Consider the following 21,911-nt stretch of genomic DNA (forward strand, 5'->3'; position numbering starts at 1 on the left):
GTTAGTATTTCGTAGGGTTGCAGATACACGTTGTCTATTTAAATAGCTTGTAACACAGAAGATAAGATAGAGAACATAGCAGTTGAGTTTAGAGGTTTTTATTGTGTAAACATTGTACTGAAACTCTGCTGAAATTTATACACGTGAACTTTAACTTTGAATCTTTGTCTTGTATTTGTGTTCTTTTGCTTGGTTTGCACTCCCACTTGGATTCCGCACTTGCGGGTGTGTTCGATAACAAGGATAAGGTTGTTCTAGGTCCTCCTATAGAGACCTACACCCTGTTTGAAAAACACAAAAACCTGAATATTTAACACAAAGTAGAGAAATGTATGTTTATAAATATTAAGAAAAATCCCAACTTGGACCTCAAAAATGATGGTTTAGCACCCTTATTTACCTTGGTATACAAGAGGTAGTACTCTTAGAGGTGTTTCAAGTATAGGGAAGAAGAAAACTAAAACTCACTGTTTTAGTCTTTGAGTTTTTTGCCAAAAGTGGAAGAAATTGAAGACTCAAGTTCAATTCTCTATTGGTGCTAAAAAGGAGTGAGACACTGGTGGGCAGCGATAGGAGACCCAGGGAAATATGAGTTCAATACTTGAGCCAATCACCCAATACTTACAAAAAATAGAAAAAATCACCAAACTTCTGATAAGAAACATGGATAAAACATACATACGATCAACTTTCCATATCAAACCGCACTCATTTATTCCATTCCATTTGGTGGGCTTCGCTCTCCCTTTGATCCATACAAAGGTTGTTGCTTGCATCTCACCCAAAATAGCATCTATATTGATTCTTTTCCGGAGAAAATACATTCATTCATCGCTTTCCAAATCCCCCAATATGTTGCAAAAACGATGAGTTGAACATATCCCCTTTTCGATTCTTACATAGCAGCTTTTTTGTGATATTCCAATAATTCTTTCATTGTAAATGCAAAGATTTGTTGAGTTCTACACCACATACTTACTTTATGGCATAGAACTACCGACACGTAGCATCCCGTGAATAGGTGATCCGTGTACTCGTCTTGTCCGCCACATAATTTGCATGTATCGATACCGAAGTTGTTTGTGATCACTGATCACTTGTATAAGGCCTATTAAAAGCAAGAAAAAGAAGGCCATGAAGCATCAAAACAAAGTCAGATAAAATAACCACATGGCATTAGTAAACATCCTACATATGACTCCTGGCCATGAAGATTCAAGCTATGCCAAGAACTCCCTTCTTCAGGTCTCCCTTATTATCTATGTACATTATTATACACATGCATATCCATAGCCCTCCACAATTAATATGTACAACACATAGCTTTTGCATTTAACAATGGCGTCTCAACTAATGCTTTTGTTCTTATTTCTTTTCCAGGAAACTGTTATACAAAAAGCGATACCATGTCTTAATCATACAATCAAGGGTATTGCAAGCCGTGATATCTTTTTAGACGGTTGTTTCAAGATTGCAGATTTAGGATGCGGCTCTAGTAGAAACACGCTCTTGGTTGCATCTAATATAATTGATATAGTCATTGAGGTCTGCAAAGAAAATAACCATAAACCACCACAGTTTCAAGTATGCTTAAATGACCTATTTGGAAATGATTTCAATAACCTTTTCAAATTATTACCCGAATTTTATGCAAAGCTGAAGAGGGAGAAGGGAGAAAACGTTGGCCCTTGTATTGTTTCAGCCGTTCCTGGTTCCTTTTACGGTAGACTTTTTCCGGACAAAAGTTTGCACCTTGTCCACTCCTCTTTTAGTGTTCATTGGCTTTCTCAGGTTCGTGAGATAGCCTAACTTTACCCTTTTACATGTATTTGAAAAGATAATAGTTAATGAACCCAACATTATATAAAGAGAGAATTCGTTTTAATGATCCAAAATTTGCTACAAGAAATGTTCATCCCAGTAAAAAGAGTCGATAAACAGTCACACATGAAATACTTTGATCACTTGTTACATATCTAGTGAGACTTGACATACTCCTGGACAATGTGTAAACCTTCACTTTCCTCTCTATAATCCTGCAAAATGTTCAACAAATCTCAGATTTAAGAAAACGCATACTAAACTAAACCATCGTTTATACAAAATTTTCATTAAAAAATACCTTCACAACAAGGCATGAGCATCCAACAACCTTTCTTGCTTTGCCTTTTGAATCTATCTTGCACAACTGCAAACGAACAATCCAATCAAATGACTAGGAAATATAAAAAAATTGTGAAGATGTGACAAATTTGATCCGTAACAGGTCAAATTCAATATATTTTAAGTATAACGGGTCAAACGAGTAATATAAAAAATATTACCTAATATATGCAACAGACTGAAATGGCCCAAAAAGTTTTTTTTTTTTTGGCTGCATTAACCTCCTAAATCATTATCAGTTTATTCAAACTATTTTATAATGTTTTGTGATCATATTTGAAACTAGCAATACAAAATTCAAGTAAATTTCCATGTCCTAGTTAATCCAACTGGTTTCAAGCTGTACTAGAAATTACGCAATTCAAAAGTCCGTTTTATACCAAAATCCACAAAATTAAAGACTTCAAACAAACATCAAGTTTTAACCACATACTAGTCGACATTAAACTTGTTAGTTATGACACCTTAATTAGTTAAAACAAACAGCACCATTGTGCAGCAATTAAACATTAAACTTGAGATTTGAAAAACATAAGGCCAAAGGTACTTCAATATATGCGGCTGTAACAAGTACTATTTACTCATATTCTCATAATATTAACCAATTTCATCTTTCACAGCCAACAATTTTTTCAATATTAACACAAATAACAACATCATCAACAATAATAATGGATGACAAGCATAATCGGTCGAAAATTGAGGCATGATCGAAACTTGATTAAATGGGTATTAATGAATGATGTTGAATCGAACTCGGTCGAACTTAGATGATCAAAAAGATAAGTATAAAGGGACTATAAAGTTACATGCTGTGGAGAATCGATGGGAAGAAGATGTGTCGGCTGTGGAGAATCGTGGGGAAGAAGATGCGTCGTTGTGGGGAAGAAGATGCAGGTCGGCTGTGGAGAATCGCGTGGGGAAGAAGATGCAGGTCGGCTGTGGAGTATCCTAGAGTTTTGAGATGTGGTTTGTAAGAGCAGTGTTTAGAGTTTAGAAGAGGTGTGAAGATATAAGGCCAGGTCTGTTTGGCGAAGAGGTTTGGAAGAGGTTTTTTAATAAAATCACTTCCAAAAAACAAACAAGCTGCAGACTTAAATGTCTGCGCGTGGTCTGCGTGTGGCAGACATAAGAGGTTCTTAAGTGTTTTTCATAAAAAATCAAACACCCCCTAACTTTTTTTTTTAAGTTTATATTTTTTAGAATTAGTTTTTTATTTTTTGTAACATATTTTTGTAACATATTTTATAAGTAATAATCAAACGGGTGACGGGTTTTGGAAGGCAGTTTTGGCGAAGTTCCTTGACCTAATGGACCAAGGCCCGTATCGAGATATCGACTCGGTGTCATCAAAGTGGCGAAAAATGAACGGGTTCGTCAATAAGTTTTGCGATAAATATAATAAAATATATTCAAGTGGGCGTCGTAGCGGCATGAACGACGAAGATGTGTTTAAAAAGGCGTTTGAGATGTACAAGACGAACAATCGTAATACCAACTTCGCACACGTTTGCGCGTGGGAAGTTTTGTTAAATGTTAAAAAAATAGTAGAAGATTAAAAAAATAAAAAACATAAAAGGGGTGGGGTAAGATCATTTAGGACCATCCTCCCATTTCCACTAGTTTTGTAGAATAGACCATCCTTGGTAGAACTATGATGTGGCGCCTACGTGGCGGCCCATCCTCCCTTGGAGAGAGGATGGGCACCATACCCTCTAGCCTATGTGTTTTTATTGCATTTGTAGAAATCCGATGTGACACCTAACTTTGCGTGTTTATAAATGTATTTAACACTTAATTATAGTACGTAGTGACAATCGTGTTACAATTCAACAACCACATCTTATACAAAGTAATAGAACATGATTTCTTATATCAAATCTGGCCTTCGTATTATGTATTTATTTATTTTCATATTTTTGTCTATTGGACCCAGCTCTTTACTATGAGTTGGATTCTATATATCCTATTTTTTTTTTCATTTTTACAAGTAAGGTAGTCATTTCCTACGATAACAATATTTTCTGTATTTAATTAGCTAAATACATAGCCGTATCATAATTTTACCATTGAATCTTCGTCCTCTTAGAAATCGAAGCAAAAGTATATAAATGATCAAGGCTGAACAATGGGTGCCATTATTTTCTTGATGATGATATAATTAGATTATCTATTAAATCTAGTCATTCGAATATTTGGTAATTGATTAGGGAAGAAAAGAGGACAAGTTGAATATTACCAACTTACTTAAAATACAAAGTCGGTGGCAAAGCTCATCGACAATGCATGTGATATTTCCCTTTTTCACATATACTTTCAATGAAATACATTTTGGCCCCTTCTTTTAGTTTTGTTAAATTGTGTTTTGAGTCCATTTCGACATTCCTCTTTTCACCTATACTTTGAGTAAAATACATTTTGGCCCCTTGCTTTTAGTTTTGTTAAATTGCGTTTTGAGTCTCTTTCCTTTCCAAGTTAAACTTCAATTTTTCATCCATACTTTGAGTAAAATACATTTTGTCCCTTTGCTTTTAGGTTTGTTAAATTGTGATTTGAGTCCATTTCCTTTCCAAGTTAAACTTCAATTACATTGCGATATTAGACCATTGAGGTTTAATCTCAAAGTTTATAATGTTTTAACTTTACGGTTGTACCGTGTATATATATACATTTTTAGCTTATTGTTTTCTTTAATTATTTCCGTTCGCTAATTTCTTTTTTTTTTTAAACTAAACGTTTGGATTCAACCATACATTGAGGATGAACTGAATACGTCAAGACATGCGGTTTCATATAGTTTGCCCATGACATAACGCTTGGACTAATCTGTTTGCAACGTGCCCACGACGCATCGCTCGCGGGTTGTATTATGAATGTTAAAATTTATGTGTCGGTATAAATTCGAGTTGGTATATGTTTCAATGTAAACTTTTTTGGGGAACAAGTCAGGTCAAATATATAGTTTTTTTATTGTTTTATGTACGTTTCCATGTCTACATTTCGACCCTAACGCAACACGCTAAGGGTGTAATTTTTTCCGTTGATATGAATATCACTTTTGATTACATATGTTAGTTTTCCCTTGATACACCTTTTATGCTTTTTTTTACATTTCCTATGTACGAGTCGGATCACATATAAATACGATATACTTTACATTTTTATCCAGCTAAAATGCTATTGAGTTAAATTGGATACGTCAAAATGTGCGTTTTCGTATGTTTAATGCATTACGTAACGCTTGGACTAACTATTCGATGTTTGCAATGTACTCGCGCCGCAACGCGCGCGGGTTTCACACTGGCTTTGCCTCCCTGCCCCCGTACTTTCACGATGTTGCAGTTTTACTGTTTTAACCCCCTTGACTTTGGTATCTTCAAAGTTTTATAAAATGACAAATTTAGTCCCTAAACCTTCTACTTTGAATTTCCAAAACCACAACCTCATCTTTCAAAATTTGCCAGCACCAACCCTCTATTTTGGTTTTCCACCATGACCCCCTTATCTCTTACACAGTTACGCCACCAACCCTCTTCTTTTACATTTCCACCAACACCCCCTCATCTTTTACACATTTCCGCCACTACCCCTATACTTTTACACTTTGTCTTTTTTTGACATTGCCTGTTTACCCCTTGCACTATTATTCCACTTTTACACCCGCCCAACTTTAAAAAGTTGCAATTGTAACCCCTAGGCTACAACTCCTACTTTTGCAAATGCCAATGCATTGTGTTTTACAAAATGTCTTTGACGTTGTGTTACCTTTATGATTTACACTTTTTTTGTAATTGCCTTTGACGCACTGCATTTTACGAATCGTGTTTTATCTTACTATATCTTTCCACCCGTCGCGTGCCGCCGCAACGCGCAGCGGGCAGAATCCTAGTTAAAAAATAAAACGAAAAGTGCATTTCTAAATTGTCCATATAAAGTTGCTAACTAAAATATAACTACCAATGGGGTGGTGGTCCATTGTCAACGGCAAAGCTTTTAAAACACCTAGGTTGGGAAGGAGAAGGTCTTGGGTTCAAGTCCCATAGACAACAGGGATTAAAGCAATTAACTGTTCAATATATATATATATATATATATATATATATATATATATATATATATAAGTATATAACTAGTATTAAGCACCCCCGCGTTGTGACGAGAACGAGCACTAATTCCACACTACTGTCAGTTCCCACCGACACTGAAGTTGCGGTGTGTTAATGCAAAGAAATTAAACCGAAACGTAAAACATAGAATAAAAAAGTTGATCTAGGACTCGTACATTACGATGAACCCGCGTCTGTTTTTTCCCGTTTGACATGTTCATCGTAATCTATATATAATATATATCATTACCACTATACAAACCATAATGCATACATTACAACAACTATTGCATCAATATGTTGCAAATTATAATTATATAAGATTTGGCTAAACTAGTTAGAATATTATAAATAATAATAATAATAATTTACAAATAAAAAACACAATTTGAATGGATCAAACCCATTGAATATGGTAAGATAATGAAACCATTATTTGATTAGGGTACAACCACTTAAGCACAATTTACAACCATACATGCATACAAAACAAATTGAATTTGGTAAGGTAATAAAACCATTATTTGATTAAGGTACAAGCACTTAAGCACAATTTACAACCAAACAATATAAATATACAATAACACCTTCGCTGGCAAGTGTTCAAGAAGAATGTTCTTCTTGGGTTTTATTCGTCTTGGGCCTTGTTTATGGGCCCACTTAGTATTTCGTAGGATTGCAGATACACGTTGTCTATTTAAATAGCTTGTAACATAGAAGATAAGACAGAGAACATAGCTGTTGAGTTTAGAGTTTTTTATTGTGTAAACATTGTATTGAAACTCTACTGAAATTTATACAAGTGAACTTTAATTTTGAATCTTTGTCTTGTATTTGTGTTCTTTTGCTTGGTTAGCACACCCACTTGGATTCCGCACTTGCGGGTGTGTTCGATAACAAGGATAAGGTTGTTCTAGGTCCTCCTATAGAGACCTACACCCTGTTTGAAAAACACAAAAACCTGAATATTTAACACAAAGTAGAGAAATGTATGTTTATAAATATTAAGAAAAATCCCAACTTGGACCTCAAAAATGATGATTTAGCACCCTTATTTACCTTGGTATACAAGTGGTAATACTCTTAGAGGTGTTTCAAGTATAGGGAAGAAGAAAACTAAAACTCACTGTTTTGGTCTTTTAGTTTTTTGCCCAAAGTGGAAGAAATGGAAGATTTGAGGGTGTTTGAAGGAGATTTTGGAGTGCTGAAAGATTTTAGGAGATGTTAAAGGTTGGTATTTATAAATGTAATTAGTGGTTGGGGCATTAAAGGAGTTGGTTGGGAGTTCAGATGGAACATACAAAAATGGAAGCGGGCCGCAAAGGGGTTAATACGGGCAACGACCATCAGGATTTCAAAAGAAAGCCATTTTAGTCTGTTGGGATGTTTTGTGTGTTATATTATGCTATAAACTCATAGTTAGGCATGTGTTTTGTTTATTTTAAGTGTATGTAAGTATGTAAATAATATAATTACTTATGAAATAACATTCCAAAGAAAGTAGAATCAAGATGTATTGCTCGGTTTCGAATTAAAATGCGCATTCGTGAGTGTTTATTTATTATGCAAGAATAATTAGGAAAAAAATAATATAAAAAATAATTTCTATTATGATTAAGTCTCGAAATTATAAGGAATCCAAGAGAGAGTATGAAATACATGAAAAAGAAAAACAAAGAAATATACGGAACGTTACAGTCTTGGTGTTGCATCCCGCAGATTTATGCTTTATCTATGTGTTGGATCTGCTCAAAATACATGAAAGTGTGGAAGGGTCCGTTGTTAAAAACAAAATGATGCAAATAGTGATCCCATTATCACGTTGGATAATTTGGCGAATTAGGAACGACATCATCTTTAACTCAAAAAACTGTTGGAGATTTGTAATATCCTTGATGAGCTTTGAACATTGGGTTTTCTTTAAGTAAAGAATAGATCCAAGCTTTTATTCTTGGATTGGGAAAAGTGGTACATGTTTGATATTTGTTGTTAAAATGTAAGTTGTTGTGGTCTTGTCTGTATATATTGGGCTAGCAAGTTGCTCGTGGTTTAATAACAATTTGTCTTTATAAAAATAATGATCAAGGAATACATTCTTCTTTGGTTATGGTATCGAGATAGAATCTATAAAGGTTGTTAATGAGATTACCATTGACATTAACTTTTTCTACAACCACAATATCTCTTACGAGCTATTTGGTAACATGTGAATGGTTAATTGATGAACCGGTAAGAGGTCTGAACCATTAAGTGCTGAACCTGTAAGAGGTCTGAATCATTAAGAGCCTATATAATGCTTAACTGTTCAGAGGCAAATGTCTGACCAATTTAGATTGGAGGTCTTAATCATTCAGACTCTCTGTATAAATCTTAACCATTCAGAGGCAAATGTCAAACCTTTCAGACATCTGCTCGTGAAACAAACAGTGTGAACTATTAAGTGCTAAACCAGTAAGAGGTCTAAACCATTAAGAGCCTAATTAAGAGGTAAACAAACAGCCCCTTAATGAAGTTCTCAATGATACATCTATCATCTTCGACCTCTAGCTCTAGCTCAAGTGGTAGGAGGATTTGATTTTTTATTTGAAAACTCAAGTTCAATTCTCAATTGGTGCTAAAAAGGAGTGAGACACTGGTGGGCAGTGATAGGAGACCCAGGTAAACATGAGTTCGATCCTTGAGCCAAACGGTACTAGTAATTTACCGTTGTGCCTACGGGCGGGTGGGTTGAATTGGTGGTGGACCACACGGGTTACTCTCAGAGTACTTCGTTTGTCCAGTGGGTGCCCCAAAAATGCTCGAGATTGATTTGTTGGCCTTTAAAAAAAATATAAGTATCATCTTTTTTTCTTAAATGACGATTTAACTACAATGTTTTATTATATTTGATTAAATAAAAGTCTAATTAAATAAAAGTATAATGTGTAACAAAAATATAGGAAATGGGAACAAGACAAGGACATGATACTAAACATCACCAAATTAAATACCAAAAGTTTATGAATATTGTTTACAATAATTAGTGATGGTGTTTGAGATTCAAGACAATAATGTTTATTGTACTGTTGATTATAGATGCGTAAGTATAAGGCTTTTTAATAATTTAAATATACATGGGTTGCTTATGTAAAATCTTAACTAAAAGATTTAGTCCTAAACTCCTAAACTATTTTAATAACAAGTATATGTGCACAAATTTTGATCGTAAAACTCTATCATCCAGGTATATCCAGGTATATGAAGATAATTTAAATCACATGCAACTGCATTATTACTATATATTAATAAACAAAATTATTATTACTATATATTACTATTATTATTACTATGTATTAATAAACCAAATGAAATGAACAGTGTTATTAATATATTATAATAATATATATATTTTTTAATACCTTAACTATTTTAATAAAATAATAATAATTATTATTTTCTTTACTTTCTAAGTTGCATAAACTTGGTGTTAACCAATACTGGTATCGAAAATAACGGTACCTTCCGGTTCATTATGGTTATATTATATGAAGGTAAAAATCGGCACGTCTGATACAGAAAACGCCAAAAGTCGGTACCAGATTGAGCTTGAAAATCTTTTAGTTCGGGAAATTCGGTACTGCTACACGGTGCCATCTGCTCATCCCTGATCACGGGTGTCGTACAAACAACAAGGGGAAATTTGGTACCTATACCCAGTATTATTTGCTCATCTCTGACCACGGGTTTCATACGAACAACATCATTAACATACAACTTTTTTGGTTGATTTTCTTTCGATTATTTTTTACTGTTTTTTACATTTTCTTTTTATTCATGTTAGTGGTTCCGTTTGCAACGCGCTCGTAGTGATTTCAAAACACATGTAAATACAGATTAAATAACAAAATAAGTTCGCCGTAAGCAACTAAGCCAATCACCCAATACTTACAAAAAAATAGAAAAAATCACCAAACTTCTGATAAGAAACATGGATAAAACATACATACGATCAACCCCGCACTCATTTATTCAATTCCATTTGGTGGGCTTCGCTCTCCCTTCCTTTGATCCATACAAAGGTTGTTGCTTGCATCTCACCCAAAATAGCATCTATATTGATTCTTTTCTGGAGAAAATACATTCATTCCTCGTTTTCCAAATCCCCCAATATGTTGCAAAAACGATGAGTTGAACATATCCCCTTTTCGATTCTTACATAGCCGCTTTTTTGTGATATTCCAATAATTCTTTCATTGTAAATGCAAAGATTTGTTGAGTTCTACACCACATACTTACTTTATGGCATAGAACTACCGACACGTAGCATCCCGTGAATAGGTGATCCGCGTACTCGTCTTGTCCGCCACATAATTTGCATGTATCGATACCGAAGTTATTTGTGATCACTGATCACTTGTACAAGGCCTATTAAAAGCAAGAAAAAGAAGGCCATGAAGCATCAAAACAAAGTCAGATAAAATAACCACATGGCATTAGTAAACATCCTACATATGACTACTGGCCATGAAGATTCAAGCTATGCCAAGAACTCCCTTCTTCAGGTCTCTCTTATTATCTATGTACATTATTATACACATGCATATCCATCGCCCTCCACCATTAGTATGTACAACACATAACTTTTGCATTTAACAATGGCGTCTCAACTAATGCTTTTGTTCTTATTTCTTTTCCAGGTAACTGTTATACAAAAAGCGATACCATGTCTTAATCATACAATCAAGGGTATTGCAAGCCGTGATATCATTTTAGACGGTTGTTTCAAGATTGCAGATTTAGGATGCGGCTCTAGTAGAAACACGCTCTTGGTTGCATCTAATATAATTGATATAGTCATTAAGGTCTGCAAAGAAAATGTTGGTGATCAGAGGTGGTATGAATCAAACAAATACACAAATTAAGAAGAACAATGATTATTGAAATTATTGTTGAAAGATTACAATGGAATTTTCGACTGATATGTAAAGAGTTATCTACCATGCCTTTAAATAGTCAAAATAAAATAACAAAGAAAGCTAGAAAACTGGATAAAAATCTGCCACTTTCTTTTACTACTTCAACCCTTTCTCCAACGTACACATGACCGTTGAGTTTTATTCTTGATTAACTTTTGACTTTTCAATACTGCCACATCATCCAACATTCTCCCCCTGATGTGGAAACTTTCCTTCACAAGCCTTCACTCCTTGGCAATGGTTTAGTAAATATGTCTGCCTTTTGCAAATTACCATCAACATGCTCCACAACGATCAGACCTCGTTCCACACACTCCCGGATAAAGTGATAATTTGTATCAATATGCTTGCTACGGCCATGGAAAATCGGGTTTTTTATTAGAGCAATCGCACCCTCGTTGTCTACCATCAACTTTACACATTGCGCTTCGCTCCCACTGATTTCGCTTAGTAGATTCCGCAGCCATAGAGCTTGACATGCGCCTGCTGTAGCAGCCATAAACTCCGCCTCACACGAGGAGAGTGCAACCGTACGTTGCTTTTGAGAAGACCAAGTGATAACATTATTCGATAGATAAAATATAGTACCTGATGTACCTCTTCCGTCGTCCTTGTCGGTACCAAAACTGCTATCACTGTATCCAACTAGCCTTCCCTCTCCCCCGGATTTGTACTCCAGCCCATCATGAACCGTTCCTTTAATATAGCGAATAATATGCTTGACCGCTACTAAATGAGACTCTTTGGGGCATTCCATGAAGCGACTTACGACCCCTACGGAGTAGCTAAGATCTGGACGGGTGTGCAATAGGTATCGAAGACTACCTATTAACCTCCGATAAAATGTGGGATCAACTTCAGCTCCATCACCTTGCTTAGTTATTCGCAATTTATTCTCCATAGGATATTGTGTGGAGTTACAATCAACCATGCCTGCCAAATTAAGGATCTTTTTGGCGTATGCTGATTGCTTTAATATTGTGCCATTATTCCCTTGCTTTACCTCAATTCCCAAATAGTAAGATAATAAGCCAAGATCACTCATGTCAAAGATAGCTTTCATCTTTTCTTTGAATCTTTCAATATCTACCCTTTTTGAACCTGTCACTATTATGTCATCAACATACACACCAACAATCAACAAGGAACCTGACCTTTTTATCGTGTACACGGCTTGTTCATGAATGCACCTCTTGAAACCAAGTTCCTATAACACCATATCCAACTTAGAATTCCACGCCCTCGGTGCTTGGCGTAACCCGTACAAGGCTTTGTTGAGCTTGTAAACCAAATGTTCTTTTCCTTTAACCTTGAAACCATCCGGTTGAATCACATAGACTTCTTCTTGTAGATCACCGTTTAAAACGCGGATTTCACATCTAGATGGTGAACAAACCATCCCTTTGTTGCAGCCAATGCTATGATCAATCTTACTGTTTCCATCCTTGCTACTGGTGCAAAAGCATCTTCAAAGTCAATCCCTTTTTGCTGAACATACTCCTTAGCTACCAATCGAGCTTTATGTTTCGTTACATTTCCGTGTTCATCCTTCTTTAGCTTGAAGACTCACTTCAACCCAACTACCTTTTGGTTTGGAGGCAATTGAGTTAATGTCCAGGTCTGATTCTTCTGGATCGACTTTAGTTCAGCTTGCATGGCTTTCATCCAAACTTCTTCGTTTGACGCTTCTTTATATGACGTTGGTTCATCATTTAACAATAACAATTCTTCCATTTCATACATGTCTTTCACTTCTTGATTGGTCATAGCGGTAGTTTCTTCATACACGTCATTAATACTTCTAAATTCTTGCAAAGGTGAATCATCATATGAAGTTGGGAAAGCTTCACACGATCCACTGTTGTCTTTTGAGTTTTGCATGGGACTTTTGGATGAGGTACCTGCATCATGTATAGGAGTAGATAAATTATTAGTATTTAGGATAGTGGGTGTACTTGGGTCCCCCTCAAAATTGGCGCCACTTTCTTGGTTATCTCCTCCCACATGTTCTGACATACCACCATCATGTTTTACATAGTACCATGTTGACTTTTCCTTTTCCTTTTGTGTCAATGACATGTCTTCTTTCCAACTCCATTGTTTGCTTTCAATAAAAGTAACATCACCAACACGTGCCACCACAAGCTTTTTTGTCTTGGGATTAAAAAGTCTAACTTTGTTACCAGGTTCTATACCTACATATATCATAGGTATCCTTCGATCATCTAGCTTGCGAACATGACCAGCCATATTTGTTGCGTATCCCATGCAACGAAACACCTTCAAATTTTTTAAATTTGCTTTCCTTTTTCTCCATCCTTCGTAGGGTGTTCCATTTTTCACTGCCTTTGTGGGTATACGATTCAAAATGTAGATGGTGTGCCGAACAGCCTCGCCCCATAATGTCTCTCTGGAACATTCATTGATTTTAATAAGGACCACGTCATCCCCATCACGGTTCTATTCCGACGCTCCACGACACCGTTCTGTTGTGGAGTGTATGGTGCCGTGGTTTGTCGTTTGATTCCCTCTTGCTGACAATAGTCGATAAATTCATTGGACATAAATTCACCCCCACGATCCGTCCTTAGTGTCTTTACCTTGTATCTGCTTTCTTTTTCAACTTGAGCTTTGAAAATCTTAAACTTAGCTAAAGCTTCATCTTTTGATCTAAGTAAATAAACCCACATATATCGGCAAAAATCATCCACAATTAAGAAAAAATACTGATTACCTCCCATAGACTGTGGAGTGATAGGTCCGCAAAGATCGGCATGTAACAATTCCAATGGCTTGGATGCTCTCCATGGTGCCTTGTCTGGAAAACTCTTCCTCGTTTGTTTGGCCACAAGACACCCTTCACAAATCTTCTTTGGATGCTTTATTCTTGGCATTCCAGTTACTAAATCTTTGCTCCCCATGGCTTCTAGTATTTGGAAGTTTGCATGTCCCAACCGGGCATGCCAGATCCATGCTTCGTCTACCAATGATGTTGCTAAACACGACGGTCTTGCAAGCGTTAACTCTATTTTATACAATCTGTTTGTTGACCTTCGGACCTTCATCAAAAGTCTTTTTTGTTCATCATAAACTCTTAGATATTCCTCATGCAACCATATAACATAAGCCTCTTCAGTCATTTGCCCGAGACTTAATATATTGCTTGTTAAAGCAGGAATATAATATGCATCATAAATCACTAGTTGTTCTCTAGTTTTATATTGAAACAATAGTGTACCTTTTCCTCTTATGTCAACCTTCGATCCATCCCCGAACCGAACTTGACCCGTTACACCTTCATTTAATTCAGCAAATGCATCTTTTCTTCCAGTCATATGGTTGCTCGCTCCGCTATCGAGATACCATATATTCTTGTTGAGATCATTTCAGTCCTCATGTAACTTGGGAAACACCTTCCCCTCATTGAGCAAAACCATTTTGTTGTTTTCTTCACCACAAACACTAAGGGGCTGTTTGGCAACCCTCTTAATGAATCATTAAGAGGTAGACCTCTTATTCGGACAGAGGTGGGCCTGTTTGGTTGGCTAAATAGCAGCCTCTTAATGGTTCAGTTCAGCGCTGTATGGTACAGAGATAAAAAGAAGCTGAATGAAAAAAAAGACTCCTGGTACCCCCTAAACACATCCGCCTTTCACCTCTGTATCAAAACCCTAAACACAACACTTTCCCCCTTTCACCTCACCTCCGCCCCCACCCCTCTCGTCACCACCTCCCGCCAGCCGCCGCCCTCCTCCTCCCTCTCTTCCACCCTTTCCCTTTCACCTCTCATCACCAACACATCCGATGGTAGCAAACAAAGACCCAGAATTCAGTAACACCGTCGCCAGATAAGTGGGATGATGGCCGGAAGATCTCTTGAGTATCCGGTGAAGAAGGGTAGAGTTGGAAGTCCGATGAAGAGCTACTGGTGGCACCACCACCACCACCCATGATCATATCTCTTGAAAAAAGTTGGACAAAATATGGTTCTTTATGGTTTTTTTTTTTTTTTTTGGAAGGAATGGTTCTTTATGGTTAGTGGGAAAAGAAAAAAAGTCGAATGACAGATGGGGAAAAGTTGAATGACAGATGGGTTCTTTATGAGAAAATATGGTTCTTTATGGTTGAGGGGTAAAAATGTAATTTTACACCGTCATTCAGATGTGCAACCAAATAGCACTTTACTGGTTCAGCACTACTTATTGGTTCAGAGCCTCTTACCCATTCAGACCTCTTATTCATTCAGCACTTATTGATTCAGATGTTGCCAAACAGCCCCTAAATAGTAATGTGGGTTCATCATCCGGATCTCTTGTCAAATGCACTTCTGGTTCTGACTTCTTTTCAGCCTTGCACTCTGATGCATAATGGCCATATTGATTACATTCGAAACACTTCACGTGACTCTTATATTGTGACTTACGATGAAAAGTGTTTCCTTCGTGATGTGTTCTTCCTCCATGACGGTCACCCCGACCTCGACTAGACCCACGACCCCCGCGTGAGCCACTTCTTCCACCCCTATCACCACCTGTATGCCCATGACCACGCCCGGAACCGTGTTTATTAAACCCTCTGTTGTTTGATACCCCTTCCGCCTTCGTAAAGAGTAACGACCTTTCACCGGTAGAGCTCCCTTGTCGAAGTTTTAATCGATCCTCATAGGCTTTTAACCGACCTATGGCTTCTTCGAACGGCATCTTTTCGACATCTGAATATTGTTCCATTGAGGCCACCAGTTGAATGTACTTATCCGTGACGGTATCAAGCAACTTCCTTACCAATTCTTCATCCCCTAAAACGGCACCCACACTGTTGTACTTCGAGATCATACCGGACAACTTTCCGGCATAATCATCAATGGACTCTCCGTCTTTCATTCGCATCGACTCGAACTCACTTTTAAGCGTATGCAAGCGAGCCTTTTGAACCCGTTCCGCTCCGACAAATCTTGTCTTCAATGATTCCCACACTTCTTTGGCTGTTTTCTTTTTCGCAACTTGCAATAGCATCTCCTCTGGTATTGCTTGAAAGATGAAGGCTCGGGCCGTCTTGCTCTTTTTCTCATCCACAGCCACCCCGGCTTGTGGTTCTATGGATTCCCATAACCCTTGAGCATCCATAATGGCCTCCATCTTGATAGCCCATGTTGTGTAGTTTGAAGAGGTAAGGGTAGGACATTGAAAAGGGAATGGATTTTATTTTGGGGAATTCGAAGTGGAAGCAACAACACTCATGGTTTCTGATCTGACTATTTTGGGCATAAAAATTGGATCAAGAACACAACCTCTGATACCAAATGTTGGTGATCAGAGGTGGTATGAATCAAACAAATACACAAATTAAGAAGAACAATGATTATTGAAATTATTGCTGAAAGATTACAATGGAATTTTCGACTGATATGTAAAGAGTTATCTACCATGCCTTTAAATAGTCAAAATAAAATAACAAAGAAAGCTAAAAAACTGGATAAAAATCTGCCACTTTCTTTTACTACTTCAACCCTTTCTCCAACGTACACATGACCGTTGAGTTTTATTCTTGATTAACTTTTGACTTTTCAATACTGCCACATCATCCAACAGAAAATAACCATAAACCACCACAGTTTCAAGTATGCTTAAATGACCTATTTGGAAATGATTTCAATAACCTTTTCAAATTATTACCCGAATTTTATGCGAAGCTGAAGAGGGAGAAGGGAGAAAACGTTGGCCCTTGTATTGTTTCAGGTTCCTTTTACGGTAGACTTTTTCCGGACAAAAGTTTGCACCTTATCCACTCCTCTTTTAGTGTTCATTGGCTTTCTCAGGTTCGTGAGATAGCCTAACTTTACCCTTTTACATGTATTTGAAAAGCTAATAATTAATGAACCCAACATTATATACAAACTATTCATGCTATCCATTCATTTGTGGTAGGTACCTGAAGGCATAGAAAACAACACATTAAATATATACCCAGCGAAAACAAGTCCTCCAAATGTCTTCCAAGCATATGCAAAGCAATTTCGTATCGACTTCACGAATTTTCTAAAATTGCGTTCCAAGGAAATAGTACGTGGTGGATGCATGATTTTAACATTTTTAGGTCGAAGTGTTGCTGATCCAACTAGTGATGACAATTGCAGTCTCTGGGAGCAACTTGCACAGTCACTTCACGACATGGTCAAAGAGGTTTACGATAATTACACTCAAAATAACGAAGAATAATTTGCTTACAACTAACTTCTACTTATTATGATTTGCTTCAGGGATTGGTTCGAGAATCCAATCTTAATTCATTCAATTTGCCACTTCATTATCCATGTGTGGATGAAGTTAGGGATGCTATTAAAAATGAGGGATCTTTTTCTCTTGATAACTTGACTGTTTTTCAAGTTAACTGGGACCCACAAGACACAGATTACACAAATACAAACGATTCGATTGACCTCGGCCAAAAGCACGGTAGGAACACAGCCAAACATATCAGAGCGGTTACAGAACCGTTATTGACGTCTCATTTTGGGAACTCCATAAATGTCGTCGCGCTGTTTAAGAAGTTTGAGAAGCATTTGGCAGAACATCTCGCTAACAAGAAAACAAGATACTTCAACATAGTAATTTCATTGACTAAAAATGAATAGTTTAGTGTAAGTATCATTCTAATGTTTAATTTAAGTTTTTCAGCATCTAAGTACGTGGTTTATTCAATGTATTACAGTAAGTTTGAGGGGCAAGTTTTAGAAGTCGAAATTAAGGTTTTGTATATAGACAAAATTCTGGTTGCTCAAATATATACAAAAAAATTGTCAATGATGAATCCGTGAATCAAATCTATTGGGGCCAAACAATCCAACATAAGTCAAAAATAGTAACTACTTTTCAAAAAAGTCAAAAATAGTAACTAATCACATGAGCGAGCATGGCAGTTGGAACAAATACTTTTTTGTATACGAGTCTTGTCACGTATTTATACCCACAACACGTACGTTGTTTAATGCTACTTTAAAAAAAAATAAGTTATGAAGTTTATATTTTTAACGGCTAGAGTAAAAGTATATTTTTTAAATTTATTTTTCAAAAATCAATATATATTTAAAATTTAAAAGTAATGTAAATGAATTTGGTTATTAAAAAAATGTAAAATATGATGATGAGTTGGAAATGTAAGTATTTGTAAGAATTTTTGTAGAGTTAGAGAGAAGATAAGGCTGGTGGGTATGGGGTCCGTCCCCCATACGTCGAGGACCGGTGCCGTGTGGAACACCATCCCGCCCCCCCCCCCCCTCCTCTCCGTCGGCAGCTTGACGTTGGAGACGATCCAAAAACTGTGGGCCCCACACCATGGTTACCGTTAAATAAAAAAAATTAATTTACCAGTTTTTCAAACAAAAGCAACGGCCATAATCCCCAAAATATATAATTTTCAAACATTTTTCACCTCCATTCACCATTTTAACCCATTTTTCTCATCTTTCTCCCTTTATTTTTTATAAAACATCTTCCACTTTTATAAACTTATATTCTACCATGGATCCCTTCAACAACCCGAACGTCCCCAACAACCCGAACAATCCCAACAACCCGACGCAACCGAATGTTTTCTCGGTTCCGGGATATTATCCGACGATCGAACCGAACCAATTCTCTCAATATTCGTCAAATGCCTTTGCCGCATTCCAACACTCACCAAACCAAATCTCTCAATTCTCTCAAAATCAAACCCTTCAACAATTGATGATGCGGGGTGCTTTTAATCTCCAATCGAACTCGACGCAACCCGTTCAACAATCCGAACCCGACGACGATGTGGAAGTTGTTCCCGAAACCCAACCGCAAAAAGAAAAAGGTAAACGAAGAAAAGGCAAGCAAGTAGTGGGTGAGCAACCCTCCAAACCAAAGGCGAAACCGTGGACGCCAATCGGAGAAGAAGCCTTAGCTAAGGCTTACATAGGCACGTCTACACACCCGACAAAAGGTTGGTAAAACTAAGGTGTTGTTTGTGTTTTCAGAGGTAAAACGTCTACAGTCTGCGGACCACATCTGCAGAGATCTGTAGTATGCAAGAAGAAGGCTGTTTGTTTTTTAACTTCTGCATGCTCCTGAAATAAACTGAAATATAAATAAACTGATTTTATTTAACTTAAAAGAGGTTTTTAACATTCAAACATAAATAATAGTAATATAATACTGAAATAATATTCATAAAAAGACAATAACATTTTTTTAAATCACTGAATCCTATCTATTGATTATTTGTTTCTACAGTAATGACACTCACTTCACACCTATCACCAGATGTTCTAGGTAATGCATACGGTGCAATTTGTTCAATATATATGGTCAAGAAAAAAGATGATGAGAGAATACTTCACAAAATAAAATATAAAGAGAGAATTCGTTTTCATGATCCAAAATTTGCTACAAGAAATGTTCATCCAAGTAAAAAGAGTCGATAAACAGTCACACATGAAATACTTTGATCACTTGTTACATATCTAGTGAGACTTGACATACTCCTGGACAATATGTAGACCTTCACTTTCTTCTCTATAATCCTGCAAAATGTTCAACAAATCTCAGATTTAAGAAAACGCAAACTAAACTAAACCAATCATTTATAGAAAATTTTCATTCAAAAATACCTTCACAACAAAGCATGAGCATCCATCAACCTTTCTTGCTTTGCCTTTTGAATCTATCTTGCACAACTGCAAACGAACAATCCAATCAAATGAGTAGGAAATATAAAAAAAAATTGTGAAGATGTGACAAATTTGATCTGCAACAGGTCAAATTCAATATATTTTATGTATAACGGGTCAAACGAGTAATATAAAAAAAATATTACCTAATATATGCAACAGATTGAAATGGCCCAAAAAGTTTTTTTTTTGTTTTTTTGGCTGCATTAACCTCTTAAATCATTATCAGTTTATTCAAACTATTTTATAATGTTTTGTGATCATATTTGAAACCTAACTAGCAATACAAAATTCAAGTAAATTTCCATGTCCTAGTTAATCCAACTGGTTTCAAGCTCTACTAGAAATTACGCAATTCAAAAGTCCGTTTTACACCAAAATCCACAAAATTAAAGACTTCAAACAAACATCAAGTTTTAACCACATACTAGTCGGCATTAAACTTGTTAGTTATGACACCTTAATTAGTTAAAACGAACAGCACCATTGTGCAGCAATTAAACATTAAACTTGAGATTTGAAAAACACAAGGCCAAAGGTACTTCAATATATTGCGGCTGTAACAAGTACTATTTACTCATATTCTCATAATATTAACCAATTTCATCTTTCACAGCCAACAATTTTTTCAATATTAACACAAATAACATCAACAACAATAATAATGGATGACAAGCAAAATCGGTCGAAAATTGAGGCAAGATCGAAACTTGATTAAATGGGTATTAATGAATGATGTTGAATTGAAATCGGTCGAAATTAGATGATCAAAAAGATAAGTATAAAGGGGCTATAAAGTTATATGCTGTGGAGAATCGATGGGGAAGAAGATGCGTCGGCTGTGGAGAATCGTGGGGAAGAAGATGCGTCGCTGTGGGGAAGAAGATGCAGGTCGGCTGTGGAGAATCGTGGGGAAGAAGATGCAGGTCGGCTGTGGAGTATGCTAGGGTTTTGAGATGTGGTTTGAAAGAGCAGCGTTTAGAGTTTAGAAGAGGTGTGAAGATATAAGGCCAGGTCTGTTTGGCGAAGAGGTTTGGAAGAGGTTTTTTAATAAAATCACTTCCAAAAAACAAACAAGTTGCAGACTTAAATGTCTGCGCGTGGTCTGCGTGTGGCAGACATAAAAGGTTCTAAAGTGTGTTTCATAAAAAAACAAACACCCCCTAACTTTTTTTTAAGTTTATATTTTTAAGAATTAGTTTTTTATTTTTTGTAACATATTTTTGTAACACATTTTATAAGTAATAATCAAACGGGTGACGGGTTTTGGAAGGCGGTTTTGGCGAAGTTCCTTGACCTAATGGACCAAGGCCCGTATCGAGATATCGACTCGGTGTCATCAAAGTGGCGAAAAATGAACGGGTTCGTCAATATGTTTTGCGATAAATATAATAAAATATATTCAAGTAGGCGTCGTAGCGGCATGAACGACGGAGATGTGTTTAAAAAGGCGTTGGAGATGTACAAGACGAACAATGGTAATACCAACTTCGCACACGTTTGCGCGTGGGAAGTTTTGTTAAACGTTAAAAAAAGTAGAAGATTAAAAAATAAAAAAACATAAAAGTGGTGGGCTAAGATCATCTAGGACCATCCTCCCATTTCCACTAGTTTTGTAGGATAGACCATCCTAAAACTTCATTACTATTCTGTGGCATATTCTCTTATTTATTTTCATATTTTCGTCTATTGGACCCAGCTCTTTACTATGAGTTGGATTCTATATATGCTATTTTTTTATTTTTACAAATAAGGTAGTCATTTCCTACAATAACAATATTTTCTGTATTTAATTAGCTAAATACACAGCCGTCTCATAATTTTACCATTGAATCTTCGTCCTCTTAGAAATCAAAAGGCTTGTAAAAAAAGCAAAAGTATATAAATGATAAAGGCTGAACAATGGGTGCCATTATTTTCTTGATGATGATATAATTAGATTATCTATTAAATCTAGTCATTCGAATATTTGTAATTGATTAGGGAAGAAAAGAG

At 36.3% G+C, this 21,911-nt stretch overlaps 1 protein-coding gene and 1 long non-coding RNA gene across 2 annotated transcripts; one reads left to right on the forward strand and one right to left on the reverse strand.

The window, feature by feature from the left end:
• The first annotated feature begins 742 nt into the window (after positions 1 to 742).
• Positions 743 to 17,923, forward strand: LOC110873171 (benzoate carboxyl methyltransferase). Its single transcript, XM_022122098.2, has 4 exons — positions 743 to 1,245; positions 1,381 to 1,791; positions 17,149 to 17,403; positions 17,481 to 17,923. The coding sequence occupies exons 1-4, from the start codon at positions 1,171 to 1,173 to the stop codon at positions 17,853 to 17,855; spliced, it is 1,116 nt and encodes a 371-aa protein (XP_021977790.1). The 5' UTR covers positions 743 to 1,170; the 3' UTR covers positions 17,856 to 17,923.
• LOC118487314 lies at positions 1,407 to 3,043 on the reverse strand. The gene is made up of 4 exons (XR_004881329.1): positions 2,973 to 3,043; positions 2,123 to 2,188; positions 1,640 to 2,036; positions 1,407 to 1,547 (listed from the first exon to the last, which is right to left on the reverse strand). It is a non-coding gene; the product is annotated as an uncharacterized LOC118487314 (long non-coding RNA).
• Positions 17,924 to 21,911: the final 3,988 nt, after the last annotated feature.

The sequence above is a fragment of the Helianthus annuus genome, chromosome 15 (genome assembly GCF_002127325.2).
Source record: "Helianthus annuus cultivar XRQ/B chromosome 15, HanXRQr2.0-SUNRISE, whole genome shotgun sequence".
NCBI lineage: Eukaryota > Viridiplantae > Streptophyta > Magnoliopsida > Asterales > Asteraceae > Helianthus > Helianthus annuus.

Coding starts and splice junctions, on each gene's coding strand:
- LOC110873171 (XM_022122098.2), top strand. CDS start 1,171: ATGGCATTAGTAAACATCCTACATATGACTCCTGGCCATGAAGATTCA. Junction 1,792..17,148: donor GTGTTCATTGGCTTTCTCAG/GTTCGTGAGATA, acceptor CATTTGTGGTAG/GTACCTGAAGGCATAGAAAA. Junction 17,404..17,480: donor TTCACGACATGGTCAAAGAG/GTTTACGATAAT, acceptor GATTTGCTTCAG/GGATTGGTTCGAGAATCCAA.